The sequence below is a fragment of the Typopeltis vanoorti genome, chromosome 14, assembly GCF_054136105.1.
Source record: "Typopeltis vanoorti isolate ZY-2024b chromosome 14, IOZ_Tvanoo_1.0, whole genome shotgun sequence".
Classification (NCBI taxonomy): Eukaryota; Metazoa; Arthropoda; class Arachnida; order Uropygi; family Thelyphonidae; genus Typopeltis; species Typopeltis vanoorti.
The window spans coordinates 17,822,404-17,844,045 of NC_143562.1; the positions used below are offsets into that span (position 1 = coordinate 17,822,404).

A 21,642-nucleotide genomic window follows, 5' to 3' on the forward strand; every position below is an offset into this window, starting at 1 on the left:
TCTTTGCATGTTATTTCTTTTTTAAATTTGAACATTAAAATGTTAAAGGGAATTTTGTTTTCTCTTATTTATGTCATCAGTTATAATTTATGTTCAAATGTTAGGATTTTGATTACGTCCACTGAGATATTGCAAGCGCTCTTGCTAATTTGAAGATTTTAACGTCATGCACTTGCGCAGTAGAAGAAATCAGAGCACCTCTGTCATTTGGCGTTGGCAGCAAACAACGTCACACCAATCCTGTTGTTTTAAACGGTAGGTTAGGCGCGCAGATCTGCGAATTCTCAACTTGCTTAAAATCGTCTGCTGCTTAGCCACTATATTAAACAGAAGTTGCACAACCTCATCTAAAGCGAAAATGGCAAAAACGGTATGTGGTTTAGACTTTGTCCTTGTTTTATTATTAAAAAATAATTAGTTTTTCGTATGAATAAATTTTCTTGATTAAATAATTTTTTACTTTTTTTTCAGTAATGGCGTTAATTATCTGTAAATACAAAACAAAACAAAAACACAATGGAATGTATTCGAAGAATATTCAGAAGAATTAAAAAAATATGTATATGAAAAAACAATTGCATGAATTATGTTATTATAAATGATGAAGAAAGGTATTTATCTCAATTGTTTTCATGATTTGGACAAAAATGCCTATTATATGTTTAGAAGATATTTTGAATTATCAAGAAGATCTACGTGCTGTTTGTTTATGACAGACTTGCCTCGTAACCAATGGATACATGCATTTTATAGTGTTATTATTCTTAAAGCCAGAAGAAGTAAACGGTAGTTTTATTTAATTTATTATCATTATCGACTGGTTAGTTTCGTAATTATACTAATAAAATGTGACTCATATTTTCACTCAAGGGGTAAAAAAATAAAAATATCACGTCTAAAACGAGTCATTGTCCTGAAACTCTGCGCCGTTTACTTGTATTTGGCTGTTCGTCTCCTAGCAACAATTTCTAATATCGAACGTTGCCATGATAAATTACTAAAAATATCACTAGGGGAGTTTATAATGTTACTGGCAAAGGAAAGGAAAGCAAAGCAAAGCAGTTGATCAAAATTGCTATCTCGAGTTATGAGAAATTACTTTTTTTTTTAAGTCTAAATGTAAAGTTACTTCGCATTTGTCCCCCAATTACCTGCAGAGTATTTGTTTGCAGGTTTGCATTCCTTGTAAATTTAAGAATACATAACGTTTTCTTAAAACCTTTTCCAACTACTTCGAATACATTTTAAGCAATTAAGTGATGTTTTACAAAACAGTGCTGTTTGATGCTGTGTTTCATGCAGGAAAAGTATTTAAATATTTACACATTTTTCTTTACATCATCGCGGTATTATACATGATGTCTCCTTAGCTGTACATAACGGTGGCCTTCTGGGATATGCGATAGATTCGTCATGAATGGATAAATGTCGTTTGCAATATAGATCTATATTGAACTGGACAACAAGTGTAACAGCGCGTTTTTGAAGCAGGAAGAGAGGAATACCTGTTTTGTCAGTGAAGGACACCCCGTTTAAGCGTTTTATCTACCAGGTGGTTTTGGAATGAATAGATATATATACCCAAATCTGGAAAGGCTTCGAGACAATCAGAGATTGGGGACAGTTGGAATCTAAAGCCTAGCCATGATTAAAAAAAAAAAAAAAAAAAAAAACTCACGTGATAAACATGCTAAGGCTATTGACGCCTCATGGCCTTAACACTTGATTGAACTTAATCTATATTCTTATACATAAATAAATAAATAATAATGACAAAGTCGCATGGCATTTTCGTGCGTGTCTAATGCAGCTGATATCCTCAGTAATGTTATTATTAAAAGCTGGCCAATTGAATCAAAATATACTTTTTTTTATGTAATAATGTTATGTTCCCTCTCAAGTAATAGTTGAAGTTGACTATTTTAATAAGAATTTCAAAAGAACATTGTTTTTGTTTTGACTATTTACTGAGAATACATTCACACTATATGAGCGACGCAAGAGTATTTGTTCCTAACTATAACACTTTTTTTGAATGTTAGTCAAGTGAGTTTTAATTTATCGTCCTACATGTTTCACCGATTTTGAAAAGAAATGAACTTTCACGCCAATTACATTATGTCTCGTAACAAATAAATCATGTTCCCGAGACACGCGCATTGTCTCGCACAGTACTAATTTTGTATGAATTAGAATTGTCAGTTAAAACCTAGTCTGTTACCTTCATATAGCTTACCAATCGTATCCCCTGAAATGCCGATAGTAAAAATCGGTGAAACATTTAGGACGATAAATTAAAACTCACTTGACTAACATTCAAAAAAGTGTTATAGTTATTATACAAATAGTCAAGAAAGAAAAGCACAGTATCTGTTCCTGTTGCATGTTCTTTTGCTAAACAAATTTGGATGATCTAGTGTGAAATGGATATGGTGTCACTGCGGTTAAATTAATAAAATAAACGTCCCTCAAAAATATCCCCCCCCCCCGAAAAAATTTTTTTAAAAATTAAAAACTAAATCAGTCTCTTCCTCATTCACTTCACCAACATTCCTGGCATAAACACTAACTTAAATTATGTGTACCACTACAGACATACAAATATTTCCAGCTTTTGAACGAACCCAAAATCACTATGACAATATGAACAGTTCATCCTGACTGTCTAAACGATGCTATACTATACTCTGATCACTGCAGCCACGAAGGTGGTACTTGTGCATTTGCGAGAACTAATACTCCTTAGAGAATGCCTAATCTTGAATCTCTTCTTTTTGACCTCCTTGGCTTCAGAAGGTTTCTTTGCCTCATTACGTATCATTCATCTGCTGTCTCTACCACTCCCCTTAATTCCGAAACAACATTCTTCGAATTCTTACAACGGAAGTTTGATTTACTGATGCCAAACTACTTTAACAGTGAAGTCATAATCTTTGGTGACTTTAATGTCCACAACTCCAACAAGTAGCTTCCTTCTCCCCCCTCCCCCATTTTTTCCAACTGGAAGAGATGTTGAGCTGTTTATTAGAAGCAGTGACCTATATAGAAACTGTTCACGACCAACCACAATATCCGACAAGTCTCTGCTCTCAGTCAATATTCTGGATCTTTGATCTTTCTTAACCATTTTTGTACTATAACCGTTTCCCTCTTCACATTAGTGAAACGCCTTCCCCTCAGCCATTTACCACCTTGTATCCTTTGGCGCCAACAACGGCAAGTGGGAGGACCTCGGAAACTTTTATTCCCTCTTTCAATGGTCAGAATACTATTTCCATTCTACAGGTACTGATTCTTGTTGTGAATTCAACAACCGTGTAACAGAAATTACCCATGCTGGATTGAGTGTCTTCATTCTCCACTCTGCTCAAAATTCTCTCCCGGTCATGGTTTTACAAGAGGTCTTCCATGGCGATCGAAAACAAAAACATATAATAAGTGGATTGAGACAAAAACTCAAGTTTCATATACAAAAAAAAGCTCGCAATAATTGCAAAATCGTCTTCAACAGTATTAAGTTTGACTATTAAAGGATTAAATGTAGAAAATTTGCCATCTGTGCCAATGGCAGTGGAACCTTCTTAAACACTTGCAAAAGCTTTTGGGCACAATTTCTGTGTGTTCGCTTTAGTGCTCTCTCTCTCTCTCTCTCTCTCTTTTTATCCGTCGTCCAGATGGCTGTATTAGATCATCACCTAAAGACAACAAAGCTGACTTCCTGGCATCATCCATTTTATCCAACTTTTACATTGGTTATCTATGCAAGAGTTGGATAAGACCTTCTGCTAGAAAGTCATCAGAAGAATCTTGAACGACCTGAATTACAAATAATAATAATAATAATAATAATAATAATAATAATAATAATAAGCTTTTGGTTTGATGGTACCTCACTATTTGCGCTCCAAAACTGACACCTCACTTTTTTTTCATCTTCACACTATATGACACTCAGTCAGCATTCACTTCAGAGCCTGAAGCAAGTCCATAACAGGCAATTCCAAGTAAAAGACAAAAATATCTGTCATGAAATTATCGACAAACTGTTCTCATACAGGCTCAGTCTAAAGTAATGGAGATGCCTTCAACATTCAACTTCTTCAACACCTAGAGAACTGTCAGGGATCTTTTCTCAGTGACCTTAAATCCAATCCACGTTCTTTTCTTTGTACATACCTGTTTCTTCATAAATAAGCTTACCTTAAATCTAATTACTTCCTCGGCAGTTTCATTTATATTCCGAAGGCTATGTTATAAGATACTTCAAATATAATGAGGCAGCCAACCAAACACTATAAAATATCCATGTTAAAAAATGTTAATTTTCTTGACCATAACAGTTTCGAATAAGATTGCAAGACTCCTTAGACCACATAAAATAAGAGTGGCCTTTAAACCTATAGAAATGATTAGACAATTCTTAAGATCTCCAAACGATAACCATCCTTTCTTCAAATATGCTGGAGTTTACAATATACCCTACTCGTGCGGCTTGAATTATATCGGCCAGACTTCAAGGAGCCTTGAAATTACGCAAAAAGAACACCTTGGTGACGTCAATAATAACAGAGAAGAAAAATCGGGGTTAGCTTTTCACTTCTCAAGAACGAACCATGTCATACAGTGGGATAGAAACACAATTCCTTATATAGAGGAGGACTTCCGCTCCCGATTTATTAAAGAAGCCACAGCAGTTACCCGCTGTACACAAAACCTTAACAGGAACCAAGGCCTAATCTTGCCCGTGATTTGGAAGACCCTTATTAGATCTCTTAACTCACCAGAACTGAATTACAGTGCCAACCATAGAACGTTCCTAAATAACAAGTGAGATCATGCACGCTCAATGCATGTTTTGTACGCGCTACGTTCTTTTGTCTAATATAATTTGAAACGGTTGATTATGGTTTGTAACAGTTTTTTACTTTTTAGTGCCTTACATCAGTTATGTACCCTGAAGATGCCAACAGTCTTAGTTGGTGAAACTAGTTGGTAAAGCATAGTTATTTATTATACGTACTTGATCAATATAGTCCCATTAGAAGTCTTTTTATAACTATAAAATATCTTTTCTTTCCAAGTAACGTTATCCTTACTTCTGGATTATCAGGCATCCGGCACGCCCTCTACATAATCCTTTAATACCAAACACGCGATTATGATAAATTGCACTAGACCTCACTGTTGAATTAATAACAGTAACAAGCGACTTGTTTGGTAAAATCACAGCGTTGCATAGTAATGAATAATCCCTCTTAGCACACTCTAAATGTAGCTTTTTTATTTTATTTTAATTTTATTAACTCGCTCTTAAATTAAGTTGTTTACCAAAATCAAATCCGTTCTTTGTATTTGTATTATTTTGTATTGTAAAGAAAAATTCGTCTGACTATTCATCACAAAGCGTAATAAACAAAGTTTAATTAACTAGCGTCGGTGACAGAAGGTGAATATTTGAACAGATTTTACCAGTGAAAGATCTGAAAAATAAAATATCAATATTTTTAAGATCTTTCACTGGTAAAATCTGTTCAAACTTATTATTCATTTATAGAAAGCGCTTTTTTAAGATAACAGCAATTATATAGATTTCATTATTATTCAGAACGGCTTTAGCCTTCTCCAAAGCTCTTCATGTATCCTTTCCGGTACGCTGCCCTGCTATGACGTAGTTCCGGTTTTGTCCAATATTCAAGGTTGAGAGAATAAATAGTTCTAAAAATAGTGCTGCCATTTTTAGTCCGAAATGTATAGGTTATTTTATAAATAAATAATAAGTATAAAATACAAACAGTTGTTGTTATTCTTGAATATCCAATTCATTTTATTGGATAACAAGACTACAGCATTCCTTCTGCTTCCAGATATGAAAGGATACACTGTGTTGCAAGAATTATTAGGACACCGAAATGTTTCAGATTTTGTTGTCGTTGTTGTTTTGTAAATTTTTTTATTTGAAAAGTAACAAATGCATATGTTGCTGATCTTTTGCTTCGATAAATATTAGAAATAACGAGGGAATTTATCTAAAAGTAGATGATTGTTGAGAACTGTGCGCTGTTCAAGAAAAAAAAAACAGTTAAGGGAAGCGAATAAATATCAGCACTGAATACCAGAGAACCAGAGAAAGGTCCTATGGAGTGATGAATCCTGGTACCGTTTTTCTGCAGACAAAAAAACATGAAGCAATTCACCTATCATGCCTAATCACAACTCAAGGCGGCACAGTGAATTTATGGTCTGAGGAATGTCTTCATGCCACTCCTTGTCCTTGTTTCATGATACTACTCGTGCAATGACTGAATTTGTGTCATTGCACGAGTAGTATCAGGATACTTTGTCTCCTCAACCACATCTCAACTCATTGAGCATTTTTGATATGCTCACTAGAATGATTGGCCGAATAGTTAGCATCTGAGCTTTCTAGCCAACTAGGTCTGTTGGGTCGAATGCACTGAAAGCGCATTCGATGTTTGTGATGGTGGATGTTTGTGAATGTGTTTACGTCACACATGGATTTCATCATATCGTACGAAACCACCACTGTGCTTACTAGAGCCCTGAAATGGCTTGAAAAAGTTCCCTGTTAGTTATTCTGTGTACAGCATAATCAAAATTATCATATACCTAACCCTACAAAATGAACGACAGGTTTATAAATAGGTTTACAAACTTTCGTGGGGGAATTTACCTAAAAATGAATGTTCATATCAGGCCTGCCTCACTACCACAAATCCCACAGAAATTCATAATTTTGCTGAGGATTATTATTATTATTATTATTATTATTATTATTACTTCTTTATTTTAAACTCCACAGTGGCTGATTCAGAATCATTTGTTTGTCACTACTTTATTGAGAACTCCAATGAATAAATCGCGAAATATAAAAAGTGTGTGGTTGCACAGAATGTGCCAAGGCTGGTCTGGCTGAAAGTTTAAACAAGAATTTGAAGCAAGAAGCTTTATATTCGAGACAATACGGAACAGAACTTCAAACATTATGAATTCATTTAATGCATTGAAAATTATTTCGCCAACTTCTATTCAAAGAAAAAGCCGTTTCTGCAACAAGTTTATTTATCACCAAGTCAGCAAGTCGCCTTAGGGTTAGGACTATTTATGTTTATGTTTACTTTTTTTAAAGAATCTGTATTATAATTGTTGATCGAATCTTTGAATATTTTACGATAAATATTGTAATGAATTTAAGATAAAATTATTTTTTTAATTAACTTTATTTTTATTTATTTTTTTATATTGCTAAATATTTCAAGACGACATTTGCTGAGATAAATGGTTAAAGTTATTTTTTTGAATGAAGTTTATTTTTGTTTTAATATTATCATTAAAAGAATATAATCTTTTAGAATTTTATTTATCTTTTAAAAATAAAATGGTCATCTCATCTTGGCATAAATTCAATGCCTGGATGCATCTTTAGTTCAATATCTAGATGAAACTAGGTGTTGAACTTATGCCAATTTTATAGATTTATTCCGATCTTTTAACCAGACTAGACGAAAACCATTTGTGAGAAAAGACCCAGTTTGCAGAAGAAAAAAAAATCATCTTTCATCAGGACAATGCACCTGCCTACAAAGGTGTTTTGACAATGGGACAATTAAGTGATCTGCACTATGAATTGTTGGAACATTCACCCTATTCCCCAGATTTGGCTCCCTCTAACTTCCCTCTCTTCCTAAAACTAAAACTCTTCCTCGCTGGTCAGCGTGTTTCTTCGAATCAAGAGGTGATTGCAGATGTAGACAGTTATTTTGCAGATCTCACTGAGAACCACTACAAGGAAGGGATAATGGCGCTGGAACATCGCTGGAATAAATGTATTAGTCTTAAAGGAGATTATGTTGAAAAATAAAAATAATTTTGAAATTATAAATTCGTTTTTTGATTGTTAGGACGAAAACATTTTCAGACCACCCTCTATCTCAAATGCAGAAATGCACTTGAGGTAATGACACTATTTTTCATGACGGTTAACAAGATACTAGCCAACAATGAGTAATAATGATGTCAGAACCTATTAAGTGCTTAGATGAAGCCTTTCGTAGTCAACACTTGGAACTATTGTGCAGGAAGAAGCGAAGAATAAATGTTAAAACGAAATAAAATAAGAGGGGTAAAGATCATGACTATTCTCTATGCGTGTAGGATTACCACTTGAAATTCGATGTAGTGTGCTCAACTTAAATTCCACTTTTGAATTTTACTCATGCAAGGAGAAGAAGGGATGAAATCGCAGAGAGAGAGAGAGAGAGAGAGAGTATCACAAAACGTAAGACAAGTTTCGCATTTCTATGTAATCAAATATAAACGGGCATATTACACGACTAAGCAGTAACAATTTTGGATTTTCCAGTTAGCCGACCGAGGATGCGAATGTAAAACTCTGAGAAATTTGTTGACACTGCATACTTTTAAAATAAACGAAGCCAACGACTGTATAAGCTCAGAGCTTGAGACACTTTGCCATGACGTGCAGAACCACGTAGAACTGTGAAGTAGTCCATATGAAGAACAACTCATAGTGGATAGAGATGACAAACTCTGCATACTCTCTTTAAAATCTTCCCTTTAGCGATTACTTTTAGATATGCCTTACACGTGAGGAAAATAAATCAACACGTCAACAGAGACTGACTTCATCTGTTTATACAGACCACTTTTGTTTTATCTCGCAAGTCAAACCAACCTGGCCAGAGAACATACTCGTATCGATGGACAGACAGAAAACTGCACATAAAGTACGAAAAAAAATTTACTATACCGGATGCCTTTCCAGTGAGTGGTTACTTAACTACAGAAAGAAGTGACACTTCCGAAATAGTCTGTAAGCAATTTAACCTGTTTTTTAGGGAGGGAGGGGGGGGGGTTATATGATCATCAGACTCTACTGAAGTCGAATGAAAAAAAGTACTTAAAGAGTTGTCTCTTTAGATAGAAACAATGAAGCTAATAATCAGTTAATAAAAGTAAAAATAGGGTTTATAGGATTATAAATAGTACAGCGACAACTTCAGGCCTCTAGTGTCAGCTAATTGTCGAATTTTCAATCCCGGTTACATTAACGTGGCTCGAGTTTAGAATGCTAGCACCACTACGATATTCTGAACTATTGGTTTAAACTAATAGTGTTTTCTATAATATATGACATTAATCAAAAATGCGATAAAAAAATTATGTGGCTAACTAACAAATTCGTACTCTACACCATCCAATCTCAGAAAGCGTCAGTAATTATATATATTTTCCGAATTGTCTACAGAAAAAAAAAAAAACAGCAGGTTCTCCTGGACAATTTCCCCCGTAGAGAGTTTGGCGGCACGCATACCAAATGTAGAGACATACATATGGGTGATAGTAGACAGGTGACCTTTATATTATCATCTAATTCACCAGAGAATTTTTTATATCAACACATTATATTTAAATACATTATACAGTAAAGCTTGTTCAAAGCGGAATCGTAAGTGTCCGAATATATTTTCCACACTGGCCAAGTTTCCGCATTATACAAAATTGCAAAATAATTTAAAATCCATGAAAATCATATTACACGGTACATACCTGTTTAGGAATGAAAATCAGCGGCGCTGGCTCTTGTAAGTAGTTGATACTTGTAGACCTATGCTATTAAAATAATAGTAATAATAATAATAACACATTATTCAAGTATTAATGCTCTATTACACTTTACACTGCACATTACACGTTTCCAATATACAACTCATTGAGATTTTTTCCACAGATCCAACAAAGAAACTTGTTTCCACTTTTTTGTGATCATGTCTTTTTGAATGCAATCCTTAACTGTATACAATAGGTCAAGAAGGCTGGAAGAGTTTGAATCAATCGCAAACTGCATTACTTCACCGATGCAATGAAGGGCCTGTTCATGCGCACGAATTTTCGTTGAAATATCCTGTTCTGAGGCTGATTCTCCTCCTCCTTCTTCCTCTTCCTCCTCCTCCACATCTTCGTTTTGCGTATTTCTTCCTGCTAGTAGAGCTGTAGCAGATTCAAAGTTAATGTGTGGCTTAGATGGTCATCACTCCGAACAAAGTTCTTTTCCTCTGCAGAGATTGGATATTGCACCAATGGTTTCACTCGCCTCCTCCAAATTATCGGCCACATCACTTTCCCCAAACCCAGCTTTATCAAAACACCTTTTTTTACTGTTTCTGCTTTAATTTTCTTCACTGCCACCCGATCCAATTCATAACATCCAGAACCGATACAGATCTTGCTAATACGTAAGCGCTATCGGCTTCTTCTACATTCGAAATCAAAGATTGCATCAGTATTACTTGTAACACTTTCAAAATGCGATTTTCACATTTTGAAAGTGTTACCTTTGAGTGGCAGGTAGCATTGTCATGAAAAAGGATGACATTTCTATTTTCCTTCTTCATTTTTGCATTAAACATGTTCAACCACTCTTCTATTGTAGCTGCAGTTATTCAAGCTTTTTTTTTATTGTTTCCCCAAATCACTGGTAAATTATTAATTTTCAGGTTCTTGAAACATCTTAGTTTTGCTGCTTTTCCATTTCTCCCATCATATTCCCACACAATACCGTTGTAAGTCTTTCTTTGGACATTTTGCCCCTGGTACACTTTTCTCCTTTAACTGCGAGTGATTTTGTTGGTAATGGCCGAAAAAACAATCCTTTTTCTTCCGCATTGTAAATGTTTTTAGGTTCATATAGTGAAATCAATTCTATCAGTTTTGGTTTCCACTCACTCACCACACTTTCATCCACATCTTTAGATTCCCACACTCTTCGTTTCACACAATATTGTGCCTTTTCTTAAAACTATCCAAGAATCCTGTAGACGCCTTAAACTGATCATTCCCGAGAATTTTTGAACGAAACAGTAAAAGCAACACAAGTGCCAAAATCTAATAAATATAGGCGTATTTTTAAAACACTTACCGCTTTATACAAGTAATTTTTAATAAATTCTTCAAATATTGCTTTCAGTTTCCGTGTTGAGCAGATTCCTCATTATACAAAATAAATACCACTGTAATGCCTCTTCTTCTGTCCGGGACTATAGAATTTGTTCACATTGAGCAAATTTCCGCCTTGGACAAGTTTTACTGTATTTCCATGCTACGTCAAAACAAGTGCGTCATCATATTATGTGCAAATATAATATAATATCCAAGCAATAGTCATTGCGCTTATATAATTTAAATTAATGTAGTATTATTATTATTATCTGAGACTTAGAAAATTAATGTAATTTTCTAAGTGCATTGTTTACTAATACCCTTAAATTTTAGACAAGAAAGGGAGAATAACTTAATTTTTAGGAATGATAAATTAGAATTTAACTTACATTCACATTTTTAACATAATTTAAAATGTGAATGCGATTTAAATTTAAATGTACGTCTAGATATTTACAATAACGTCTGGTCATAACTTTACTGCTAACCATATTTTTATTCTGGAGTGCCGATACATGAAATAAAAACTGAATAACGGAAGTAGATTTATTAAATAAACACACACGCATTAGTTTTTCTCACATGCTGTTAAAGTTTAGTCTACTATATCTTCCGGGCTTTCAGCTAGCGCTCTGTTCTAAGCTATTAGAAATTTCTCTTGCTCTGAGAATCCTGATTAAAGCTATTCATTGATGTTTTGCCACTTATCTCAAAAGAAACTCGTAGTGGAAAGTACATTAAGGACGTGCAGGATTTACTCAGCAGATAAAAATATTTCATTCCCTCCAGGCGAGAATTGTTTTTTAGCACTAAGAACTCTTTTCACTAGAAACTGATTTTCTTTCTATCCAGTACAGCACTCCGGAGATGCCACAAAAATAAATGCTCTTATCTTAATGAACAAACCAAAAGTTTGCTTATTCTCATAGCCTGTTGATTTTTGAGTTATAAAACTACAATATATTTTCTTGCAATATAATTGACGCTCCTTTTTAGCATTCAGAAATGTAATTAGGTTATTTAAATATTATTATTATTATTATGAGAGACCTTCAGCGAGTCAGGGACTCATCGAGGGAGGCCACATACTACACTCACAAACTATCGAAATTATTCTTAAATTCATTCACACTGCTTGCACTCACAACATCCAATGGCAATCCTTTCCAATCATGCACCACCCTGTGAGAGAAAAATCTATTTCTGACCCTCTTCTTAGCGCCTTCATTGTCAGCTTCCAAAGATGCCCTCTCGTCCTTTCCTCACGCTCCATAAATCGAAACCTTCCATCAACTAAAATCCTGTATGACCCTTTCATAAGCTTGTAAGTCTCAATCATATCACCCCTCTTTCTCCAGTTTGCTAGTGTTTGCAATCTACAAATAATCAATCTGTCTTCATACTCAGACAACCTTGTCAACTTCAATGCTAGTAAAATCCAATTCTGTTTTATTTCTCGCAAAAAAGAATCATTTTCCCCCAGCATTGTTTTCGATAACACTCAAATTCACAGACAAGACGAAATTTCTCTTCTCGGAATTACCTTGACATCAAGCCTCTCCTGGCATAAACACATCACAACCATTGCATCCTCAGCTTCCAAAAAATTACGTTTTCTCTTTCGCTCAAGACGCTACTTCACCTCTAAACAGCTGTTAACACTATACAAGTCACAAATCCGCCCAGCTCTCTAATACTGCTCTCACATCTGGAGTGGGGCTCCAAAAAGCACCCTCAAAATGCTTGACTCAATACAGAGGAGAGCAATTAGACTAATAAATGACCCATCCCTCACCAACTCGCTCTCCCCACTTTCACATAGACGCTTGGTCTCTGCAATCTGTATATTCTATAAATACTTTCACGGGAAAGGTTCATCTGAAACAGCATCAATAATTTCCCCATCCTGTACCAAGCCCATTGGAACAGGTACAGCTGCCGCCCAACATCCTTTTACAGTACACCTCGAAACCCACAGAACAAGTTTCTTCTCTCCTCATTCATCCCTGCTACTGCAGTACTGTGGAACAGTCTTCCCCCTGACGTATTTCCCAAGGAATACAATATACAGGCGTTCAAATCAAATGTAAACAAGTTTCTCCTTTCACAACCCATCACCCATATAGGTACTAACGTACTATAGGTTGATCAGCGAACCTCCTGTATATGGGCCCAACAACATAAAAAAAAGTAAAATAAAATAAAAAAATACTCAGTATTCCATAATCCTGATATCATTTTTAACACTCTCTTTTGTACTCTCTCCATTAGATCAGAATCACAACGGAAACCAGGAGACCAGACTTGCGCACAATAGTCTAAGCGAGGTTTTATGAAGGCCTTGTAAAGAGGAAAAATAACATCCTTATATGTGAACGTTCGTTTCAGCATTGCAATTATCTTTTCAGTTGTATTTGCAATCTCTGCCACATGACCCCTAAATTTCAACTTCCTATCTACATTACAAGATCACTAGCCTCATCAGTTTCTTCTAGCATAATACCACCAATATAATACGACATTGGATATCTAATCATGCTAAAATACATGAATTTACATTTACTAACATTGAACTGACATCCATTTTCCCATACCCACAGTTCCAGCCTATTCAAATCATTTTGTTAATACTGCATATCATCAGCATTCCTGATTACTCTACCAATCTTTGGATCACCAGAAAATAGCTGTATATGTTGTTTGTCAAATACGTCCCAGTATGATTAATGAACAAATTGAATAATCGTGGACCAAGCATCGATCCTTGTTATACACCACTGGTTATATTAAATCTTTGCAGACAGACTCAACATTCCCCACATAACACTTTTTGATATTTGTCAGTCAGCCATTCTCTTATCCACACCAATATTCTATAATCCAAACCCATATTCTCCAATTTATGAAACAGTCTACCATGCTCTATTCTGTTAAAAGCCTTAGCAAAATCCAAACATTATCATGGTATATCCATTCTCCCTTGTCAAGTTCAATGGTAACATTGTTATAGAATGAAAGCAAGTTGCTAAAACATGACTTTCCCTTAGTAAAGTCATGTTGCTCATTGCAAAGTAGAGATTCGCTGTCAACCCAATTCTGATTGCGAACCCTAACCAATTTTTCCAAAATCTTCACCACTACCACTCCAGAGATGCTGATTGGCCGATAGTCGGATACATCAGTCTTTGCATCAACCTTGTATTACGATTGCCATACATTATTTCCATTCCTACGAAATCTTCGCTGTTCCGAGACCCATATTAAATAGCCTGGTCAAAGGAGTAGCTAGCCAGGTCAGTTGAACACTCTTTTAGCACACGAGCTGATATTCCATCAGTCCATATTGCTGAATTCTTATTCAGTTTGTGCAACAGCTTTAATACCTCGTCCTCATACATCTGAGTTTCTTTATCCAGTGTAGAGTAGCAGTGAGCTCAATGTCGTGTACACCAGGTTGATAGCTTTTAACAAAATGGGCACTCATTAGTTGAACAACCTCTTCTGCATCTGTAATAGCCCTCATGCCATCCGCATTTAGAAGAGTTATTCTTTCATATTCATTCTTTCCTTTACTTGCAGCATATCGATAGAATTCTTGTGGGTTGTCTTTAGCACGCAGAGCCAGTTTCGTTTCTTACTCAGACTTATCTTTACATACAACACTTGTGGCTATTCTAGCCTGCTGCTTATAATTTTCATAACGGACATCATCCTTTTCTTACGAATCTCTTGCTTAATAAGATTACACATCCATTTTACTCCTACCCTATTTGTTCTTCGAGCTCTCTGGACATATTCTGATATCGCATCATGTAAGTGTCGTTTAAATGCTTCCCATGTTCGCGCGGTTAGCCTGGTGGCTTTGCGCTTCGCAACCATATGCCTGGGGAAAGAGTGTCCTAGGTTCGATTCCCGTCGCTGACGTGAGAAAGCTAAGGATCTGCCATAGCCAAGTTAGCCGGTCTTGGGCGTGGACAGCAGGGTCCCCCCCCCCCACAGTTTATCTGGGGTTTTTCATCCCACAAGCAGGCAAACCGGCCCCGCGAACACACACGGATCTACAGCCATAAATATTTAACCTCCCATGAGGGGGCTCAACTCGCCTCAATAGGGACGGGGGAGGAAACTCCCATGCCCACAATTCCAGCCTATTGAAATCATTCTGCAAGTACTGCATATCAGCAGCATTCCTGATTATCCTACCAATTTTGCATCATCTGCAATTAGCTAATATTGTTTACTGTGCATAATGAAAAAAAAAATATCGCCCGTTGGCTTTTTTTTAAGAAAATATAAAAAATAAGTATTTTTGTATTTTTATTAGATCTGTGAAATTTGAACATTAAGAAGTTGTAACATGAGCACCGTTATGAAGATCTGTTACTGTATTAACATCGTAGTACTGTAATAACAAAAGACAAATGATAAATGTAAAATAAAAAAAAAACTGTTTGTTTAGATATATAAGATAACATAGGCTCTCTCGAGAAAATATAATTGCGAGAGATTTTATAAAGCATTGCTTAAATTAATTGTTAGGCCTCATTTAACCTTTTTTCACTGAAAGAAATATTCGATCCATTTTTATTTCGTCTGCTTGTTCACTGAATATCCAGTACTAATTTTCGCACGCGTCACTTTAAATAATTATAAAAATTATTTATAAGAATATCATAATTAAATTATTAATTAATGTTTTTTGGTTATTACAAAACTTGAATTTAGTTTATGAAATATTGTTATAAAATTAAATATTACAACCACGTGCTTGATACTTGACATAAATTTGTTACTTCACTTTATAATTAGCATTTATAAGTTATGCAAAGCTATCTCTTTTACTCGTACTGATGTCAAAAAAATTCATGAAACTATCTTTCGTTTCAAACGATTATCAGCGAGATTAAAATCCAAATAGTTCATCATAAAATATTAATACTGGAATTACCTAAGTTTAATATTTTTATCGTAAACTTTTCGGCTAAGTTTCATAGTCATTGTCAATACAGTTATAGGAAAACTCTAAAAGGAATAACGAATTGAAAGCACGTGATATTAAGTGCACTATCGGCTGCAAGAGAATAGCTCCATCTGCATTAATAGATATTCAAAATAAATTGCAATAAATTAACTTAGTTAATTATTTTTAAATATAAGCAAAATGCAATTACAATAAAGGTGAGTACTGGTGAATATAACTTCCCAAAATTGAAAACGTTTTAGGCAATCGTTTTTGTTCAGATTCGGGTTGTGAATGTGCTTCACAGCTTTCTTCGAAGAGTCTTTCCAGAAGAAAGTAATTTTTGTGCAGCATTTTGGTTTTGTTCCACTGAATCCTGTGTTTTGTAAATAAAGCGTGGTTTGCTTTTAAACCGGATTGTTGTGTCTTTTTAAGAGAAATGTATTCTTGATGTTCTTCAAAACGAATTTGTGCGGATCGACCAGTTTGTCCATAATAAGATAAGCCACAACAGCAGGGAATTCTGTAAACTCGTTCTGTAAATTTATTTTTTCGATAGTTTTTTCATTATAACCATTAGAAATAAAGATAGTTCTGATAATGAACAGTTCTTTGTTTAGAAGAGAATTTGTAGAAAAAATTTTATGAGCTTCTCAACTAAGGATTTGATGATGAGAGTTGGAATCAATGTATTTACCAGTATGAGTTGGTTTTCTGTAAATACCGAGAACTGTGAGCTGCCATTTTTTGACGTGCAATGAGAACATCCAGAAAAGGAAGACAATGGTTGTCTTTTACTTCCAGGATAAATCTGATTCTTGGGTTTATTGAATTAATATTTTCAAGACATTAATGAAGATCGGACAAGGGGGAGTTTTATACAAACACATCATCAACGTAACTGTACCAAACGATAGATATTCCGGAATATCTTGTTCGAAATGGTCCATGAAGTAATTAACTAGAGTTGGAGAAAACGGAGACCCCATAGCTGTTCCCTCTATCTGTTTATATAGTTTGTTCTGGCATCTAAAGTGCATTAATGAAAAAGTCTAAGAATTTTACAGTATCAGGAGGAATGTCTTTATAAAGCAATCCCGTCGTATTTTACGTAGGACATCCTAGGATATCCATACGTAGGACATCCTAAGCAATTCAGGTCTTAACTCCCCGTGAAATATATAGAAATGATGTCGAGACGCCAATGCCGCCATCTAGGAGCGAAAATATAAACCAAACTATTAAAGATGAATTGAAAGACAAACAACAATAAAACTTGATTTCCCAAATTATAAATTTATATATTTATATAAAATCATATTTATATATTTATTTATAACTGGTTAAAATTTATGACGTCATTGCCTGCTGTAGTTTTTATAATAATATATGAAAGAATCATGGACTTAAAAATATTTATGAAACTATTCATTTTAAAGATATTTTCTTTCAAAACAATTTGCTTGCGGTTCACCTAACAAGCAGGAAACACATGTATTATTATTTATTTATGTATTTCCTCCCTGTTACGTATCTCGCTAGTCGGTTGTGGTTACAAGGTTTGGAAAGAACTGCGAACATTTCTTTAACTTTTCTTGTAAATATATATTTGATTTTTTGTTTAACCAGAAACAACATCTTCCTGCTAAAAGGCAATGGACGATATTCACAGTGAAAGAACTCAACTTTTCAACGCTGACATTCGGAAAACATCATTTATAATAATCAAACTTTCAACAACAATCGTAAATGTTATATAAATGACATTATTAGTTGCAGATATTTCTTATACCAGCGTAAATGTGCGCTGAAACCTATGAGCCTGACGTCACTAGAAGCATGACGCCATATTTGTCTCCAACAATGAAAGTTTATTACACAAAAAAACAGGATTACGTTATAGCATTGCGGCCCAGGTTACTTGATTTTAAGATCGTGCACGCCTATTGATTTGTTTTGTTTCTTCTGCCTGCATGCATATAATAATTCTGTCCTGACAACTGATTTAATTGAAATTTGGCATTGCAGATCATTACTAAAATTCACGAAGGCCGCCCGAAGAAAGCACATTCAAAGTCGATTCTAGTCGCAGACTAGAGGACTTTCTTCGACCCCTTTCTGAGTTAGTCAATCTCTGCCAAGAGCAGATAACTTTTCTATTTCAGGAAACGCAGCTTTTTTCGTTTCGTTAACTCAAGAAAACCGACTCCCACACTATTTCAGATAATAAATACACTGTTAGGATTAGGTGTCACAAGATGGCGGCACTTGTCAGCCGACTCTCTTCACCGGATGCTGTTTATAAATAGTGTCGTCCTGAGTCTGCTATCTCTGATTGGCTATCGGTGGAGATTAAACTTCTCCACCAGTCTACAAAAGTTAGATAGAACGAAAACGGCCTCACCTACTCCCGTATAGGGAGTAGGTGAGGCCGTTTTCGTCCTATCTATTAGACTGGTAGACTAATAGATACCATGCATATGTTTTATTTTATTTTATTTTATTTTTACATTACCATGCATTTATTTTATTTTTACATTGCAAATTATACAAATTAACAATCCCACTGGATTTAATTTAATATGAGATATTTTCAACGTTTGTTAGGACAATATTATATTTATATGTTTTAGCTGTAACATGCGAACTGACAAAAATGTGTCTGCATATATGCAGACTAACTGATAATTGCTAAAAGTTAAAAGACGCTTGTTAAAACGAAAATAATAATAAAAAAATTGATTTCATCACAACTGAGAACCATTTCAATTTATTTATATATAAAAGCAAATTGCTCATCATCATCTGGGATAATGTTTACAGAGTGACGCATTGGTTTTGAGTTCGCAATATTTTGGCTGAATTATAGGATCGGTTTCGAGGATTTAAACTTTAATCCTGTCATGTGAACATTCGTAATGGGCAGGCGGAGTGCGTGGTATCAGCCTTGCCTCGTCCTGCTTACTGTTTATGATAAAACCTTCTTTAATCATAGATCTAATAATGAGCCCATTAGAAGCAATGAAGGGGAATCAACAGTAGATTGAACTGTGTAGGCCACTTCAGCAAACCACTGTCCATGAAATTACCTAGAGAAGAGGCATAAATCAAGAACGTCTGTGAGACAGCAGTCGAAGTAAGTCAGCAAGAGAGGAATTCAGTGAGCAGCCAAATTCAACCTTTTTTTTTTTGGATATCATCAAAAACTTTTAGAGGGATGTGCCCCCAAAGAAAAAGGAAAAAAAAAACTAGAAAAATTTCAAAAAACCTTTTCCTAATTAAAATTCATTTTTATTTATTTATTTTTTTAATTTTGTGTCGCGTCTTCTATTTCTATACTACTATGATTTAGATTAAATCCTCAGTGCGCTACTGCATCTTCTTGTGTATATCCTAAAGCATATATTTTATTAAACTCCGTCCAATCATAGGAGAGTTATTGATGAATAGAATTTCGACAACAAATTTGTTCATCAGATCCCTCAATACCTTTCATATATAGACGGAATAGCACGCACGTGTTATAATTTTGATATTCTAGTTTGAATTTTATGAAAAGAATTCTGTCGGAAAATTCACCAGAATTCTCCGAATAACAAAACTTTTATCACAGAAATTCAACTCTGATTTATAATATTTTATTTCATATTAACAGTTCAAGATAATGGCAATGTCATAAAACCCAAAACGTAGTGTGTATTTTACTAAAATCGGAACTTGTATTTACCACGGAAACATTACATCACATTTTATATCGATTAGATTAGATTAGGATTGCTATCAATTAAATTAGGATTAAGATTAGGTTGATATAAATAGAAAAAATCTTAGATCATCCATAAGTTTGTGTACATTAGTACTAAAAAACCCTGCGTTTCTGGTTGAAAAAGGATCTCTTTTTTGCCTTAAATACCTTGAAAACCAGCTGAGAAAAGAAGCCTGGTAAAGTTTCTCTAATCGGCGACTAGAATCGAACCCATGTCTTTCTTCTGAGTGTCTAGCGTTATCGACGCGGAAGTGTTGCAATACATTACATAGGAACTATAAATTAGATCGAATAACATAATTTAACATGCAATTTGTTATTCAATTTATGAATATACACGAGTATTTCTATACCGGTTTATTTAAATGTACATGAATTGTATATATTTGCATACATTTTTCTACTTTATTAAATTTACAATAATTTCTGGTATTTTCATACAGTCATAAAATTCCAATAAAAGTGTTTTATTTTCCCTGTAGGTGGTGCTACCATTTCTGCTGGTAGTAATAACGATGGCTCAAAGCGATATCAAAAAAAGAAGTGAAGTTATTCTGTCAATGATTGATCCTAAAGAGATTCATGACGAAGCAGATGCTTACGGACAATATTCTTGGGATATCAAGAAGAGAGAGATCAATCAAAAATCACGGAGACCTCAAAAGAAAACGTCGCTTGATGATTACTCTGTATTACGCAGTGATCGCAGTCAACAGTCTGATCTATCCAACATGAATGAGTTTCAGAAGATTTCAAACTTATTTGGTGATAGACAAATATCCTTGCGAGAACCTCAAAGACCAGTTTCCGGCAATAAGAGAGAAAAAGTGTTATCTGATCGGAATCAAAACTCTTTGCACGAATCTCAAAAGGAAGTAATTCCCGACAAACAAAATACAACGTCTGATAAAAAACAGAAGTCTTCGCCAAAAACGGAGAAAAAATATGACTACGTACCACGAAAATTGTCACCGAGTCATCAAAATCCAAAAAATTATTTGAAACCTCAGAAAGAATTGACAAATTTTCCAAAGGCATTTAACGATCCCCGTCACGCACCTTCGCAACAGCAGATATCGTGGCAACCGTCTCAAAAAGACGTTTTTCAACAATATGAGCCAAAGATGCCAACAACCAGTCAACAACAGATACCATGGCAACCACCACAAAAAGAAATTTACAACCAAGCGTCCCAAAATATTTTATCAAGCGATCCAAATCCGAACTATTGGCAACAAACCCATGCAAAGTGGCCTGATTACAGAGACAGAACGACCGGGCATCTAGTTAGATATAGTACATATGATGATGATGGTGGCAGATATAGAGATAGTAACTATAGATATCAACAGGCGTATAATCCGGCTTATACTCCGCGCTATGATTATGGATACAATGATTATAGATCTAGGAACAGTGGATATTATGGAAATCATGGACTTCAAAGGGGTATCGCTTCTGGGTATGGCTATCCGGCGTGGACTTCGCCGAGTAGTTTTCATGATGGATATCGCAATGGCTACAGTTACGGTCATCTCAGTAACCAATATGAAAATTCGAAATCGTACGGTAGTCCAGTACAATATGAGAGTCCTTCGCAAAGCTATGTTGGTCAAGAAAGATACGACAGTGGATGGAGACAACCTGACAATAGAGGATGGCAAGGAGATGCTGGACGGTACAGTCATAAACAGTACAAGGGTTATTATTACAATCCAGAAAATCAGATTAAATATTGATAAAATTCAAAGAAATTTTACGTGTGTACTTGTATAGCGGCTTAAGTATGTGATCACTAACTGTACTCTTTCAGAAACTGTGTAATAAAATATTTTTAGTTTACGTATTTTGTTTTCCACACTTTGGACTATTTCATAGTTTTTAAATCCTTCAAAATAGGACTTATATAGAGTGTCGCTTCCTACCCTTCGAATATTAT

General features: G+C 34.9%; 1 protein-coding gene across 1 annotated transcript; it reads left to right on the forward strand.

The window, feature by feature from the left end:
* Positions 1-223: 223 nt before the first annotated feature.
* LOC150099266 (uncharacterized) lies at positions 224-21,545 on the forward strand. The gene is made up of 2 exons (XM_090403771.1): positions 224-370; positions 20,186-21,545. The coding sequence occupies exons 1-2, from the start codon at positions 359-361 to the stop codon at positions 21,440-21,442; spliced, it is 1,269 nt and encodes a 422-aa protein (XP_090259897.1). The 5' UTR covers positions 224-358; the 3' UTR covers positions 21,443-21,545.
* The last annotated feature ends 97 nt before the right edge of the window (positions 21,546-21,642 follow it).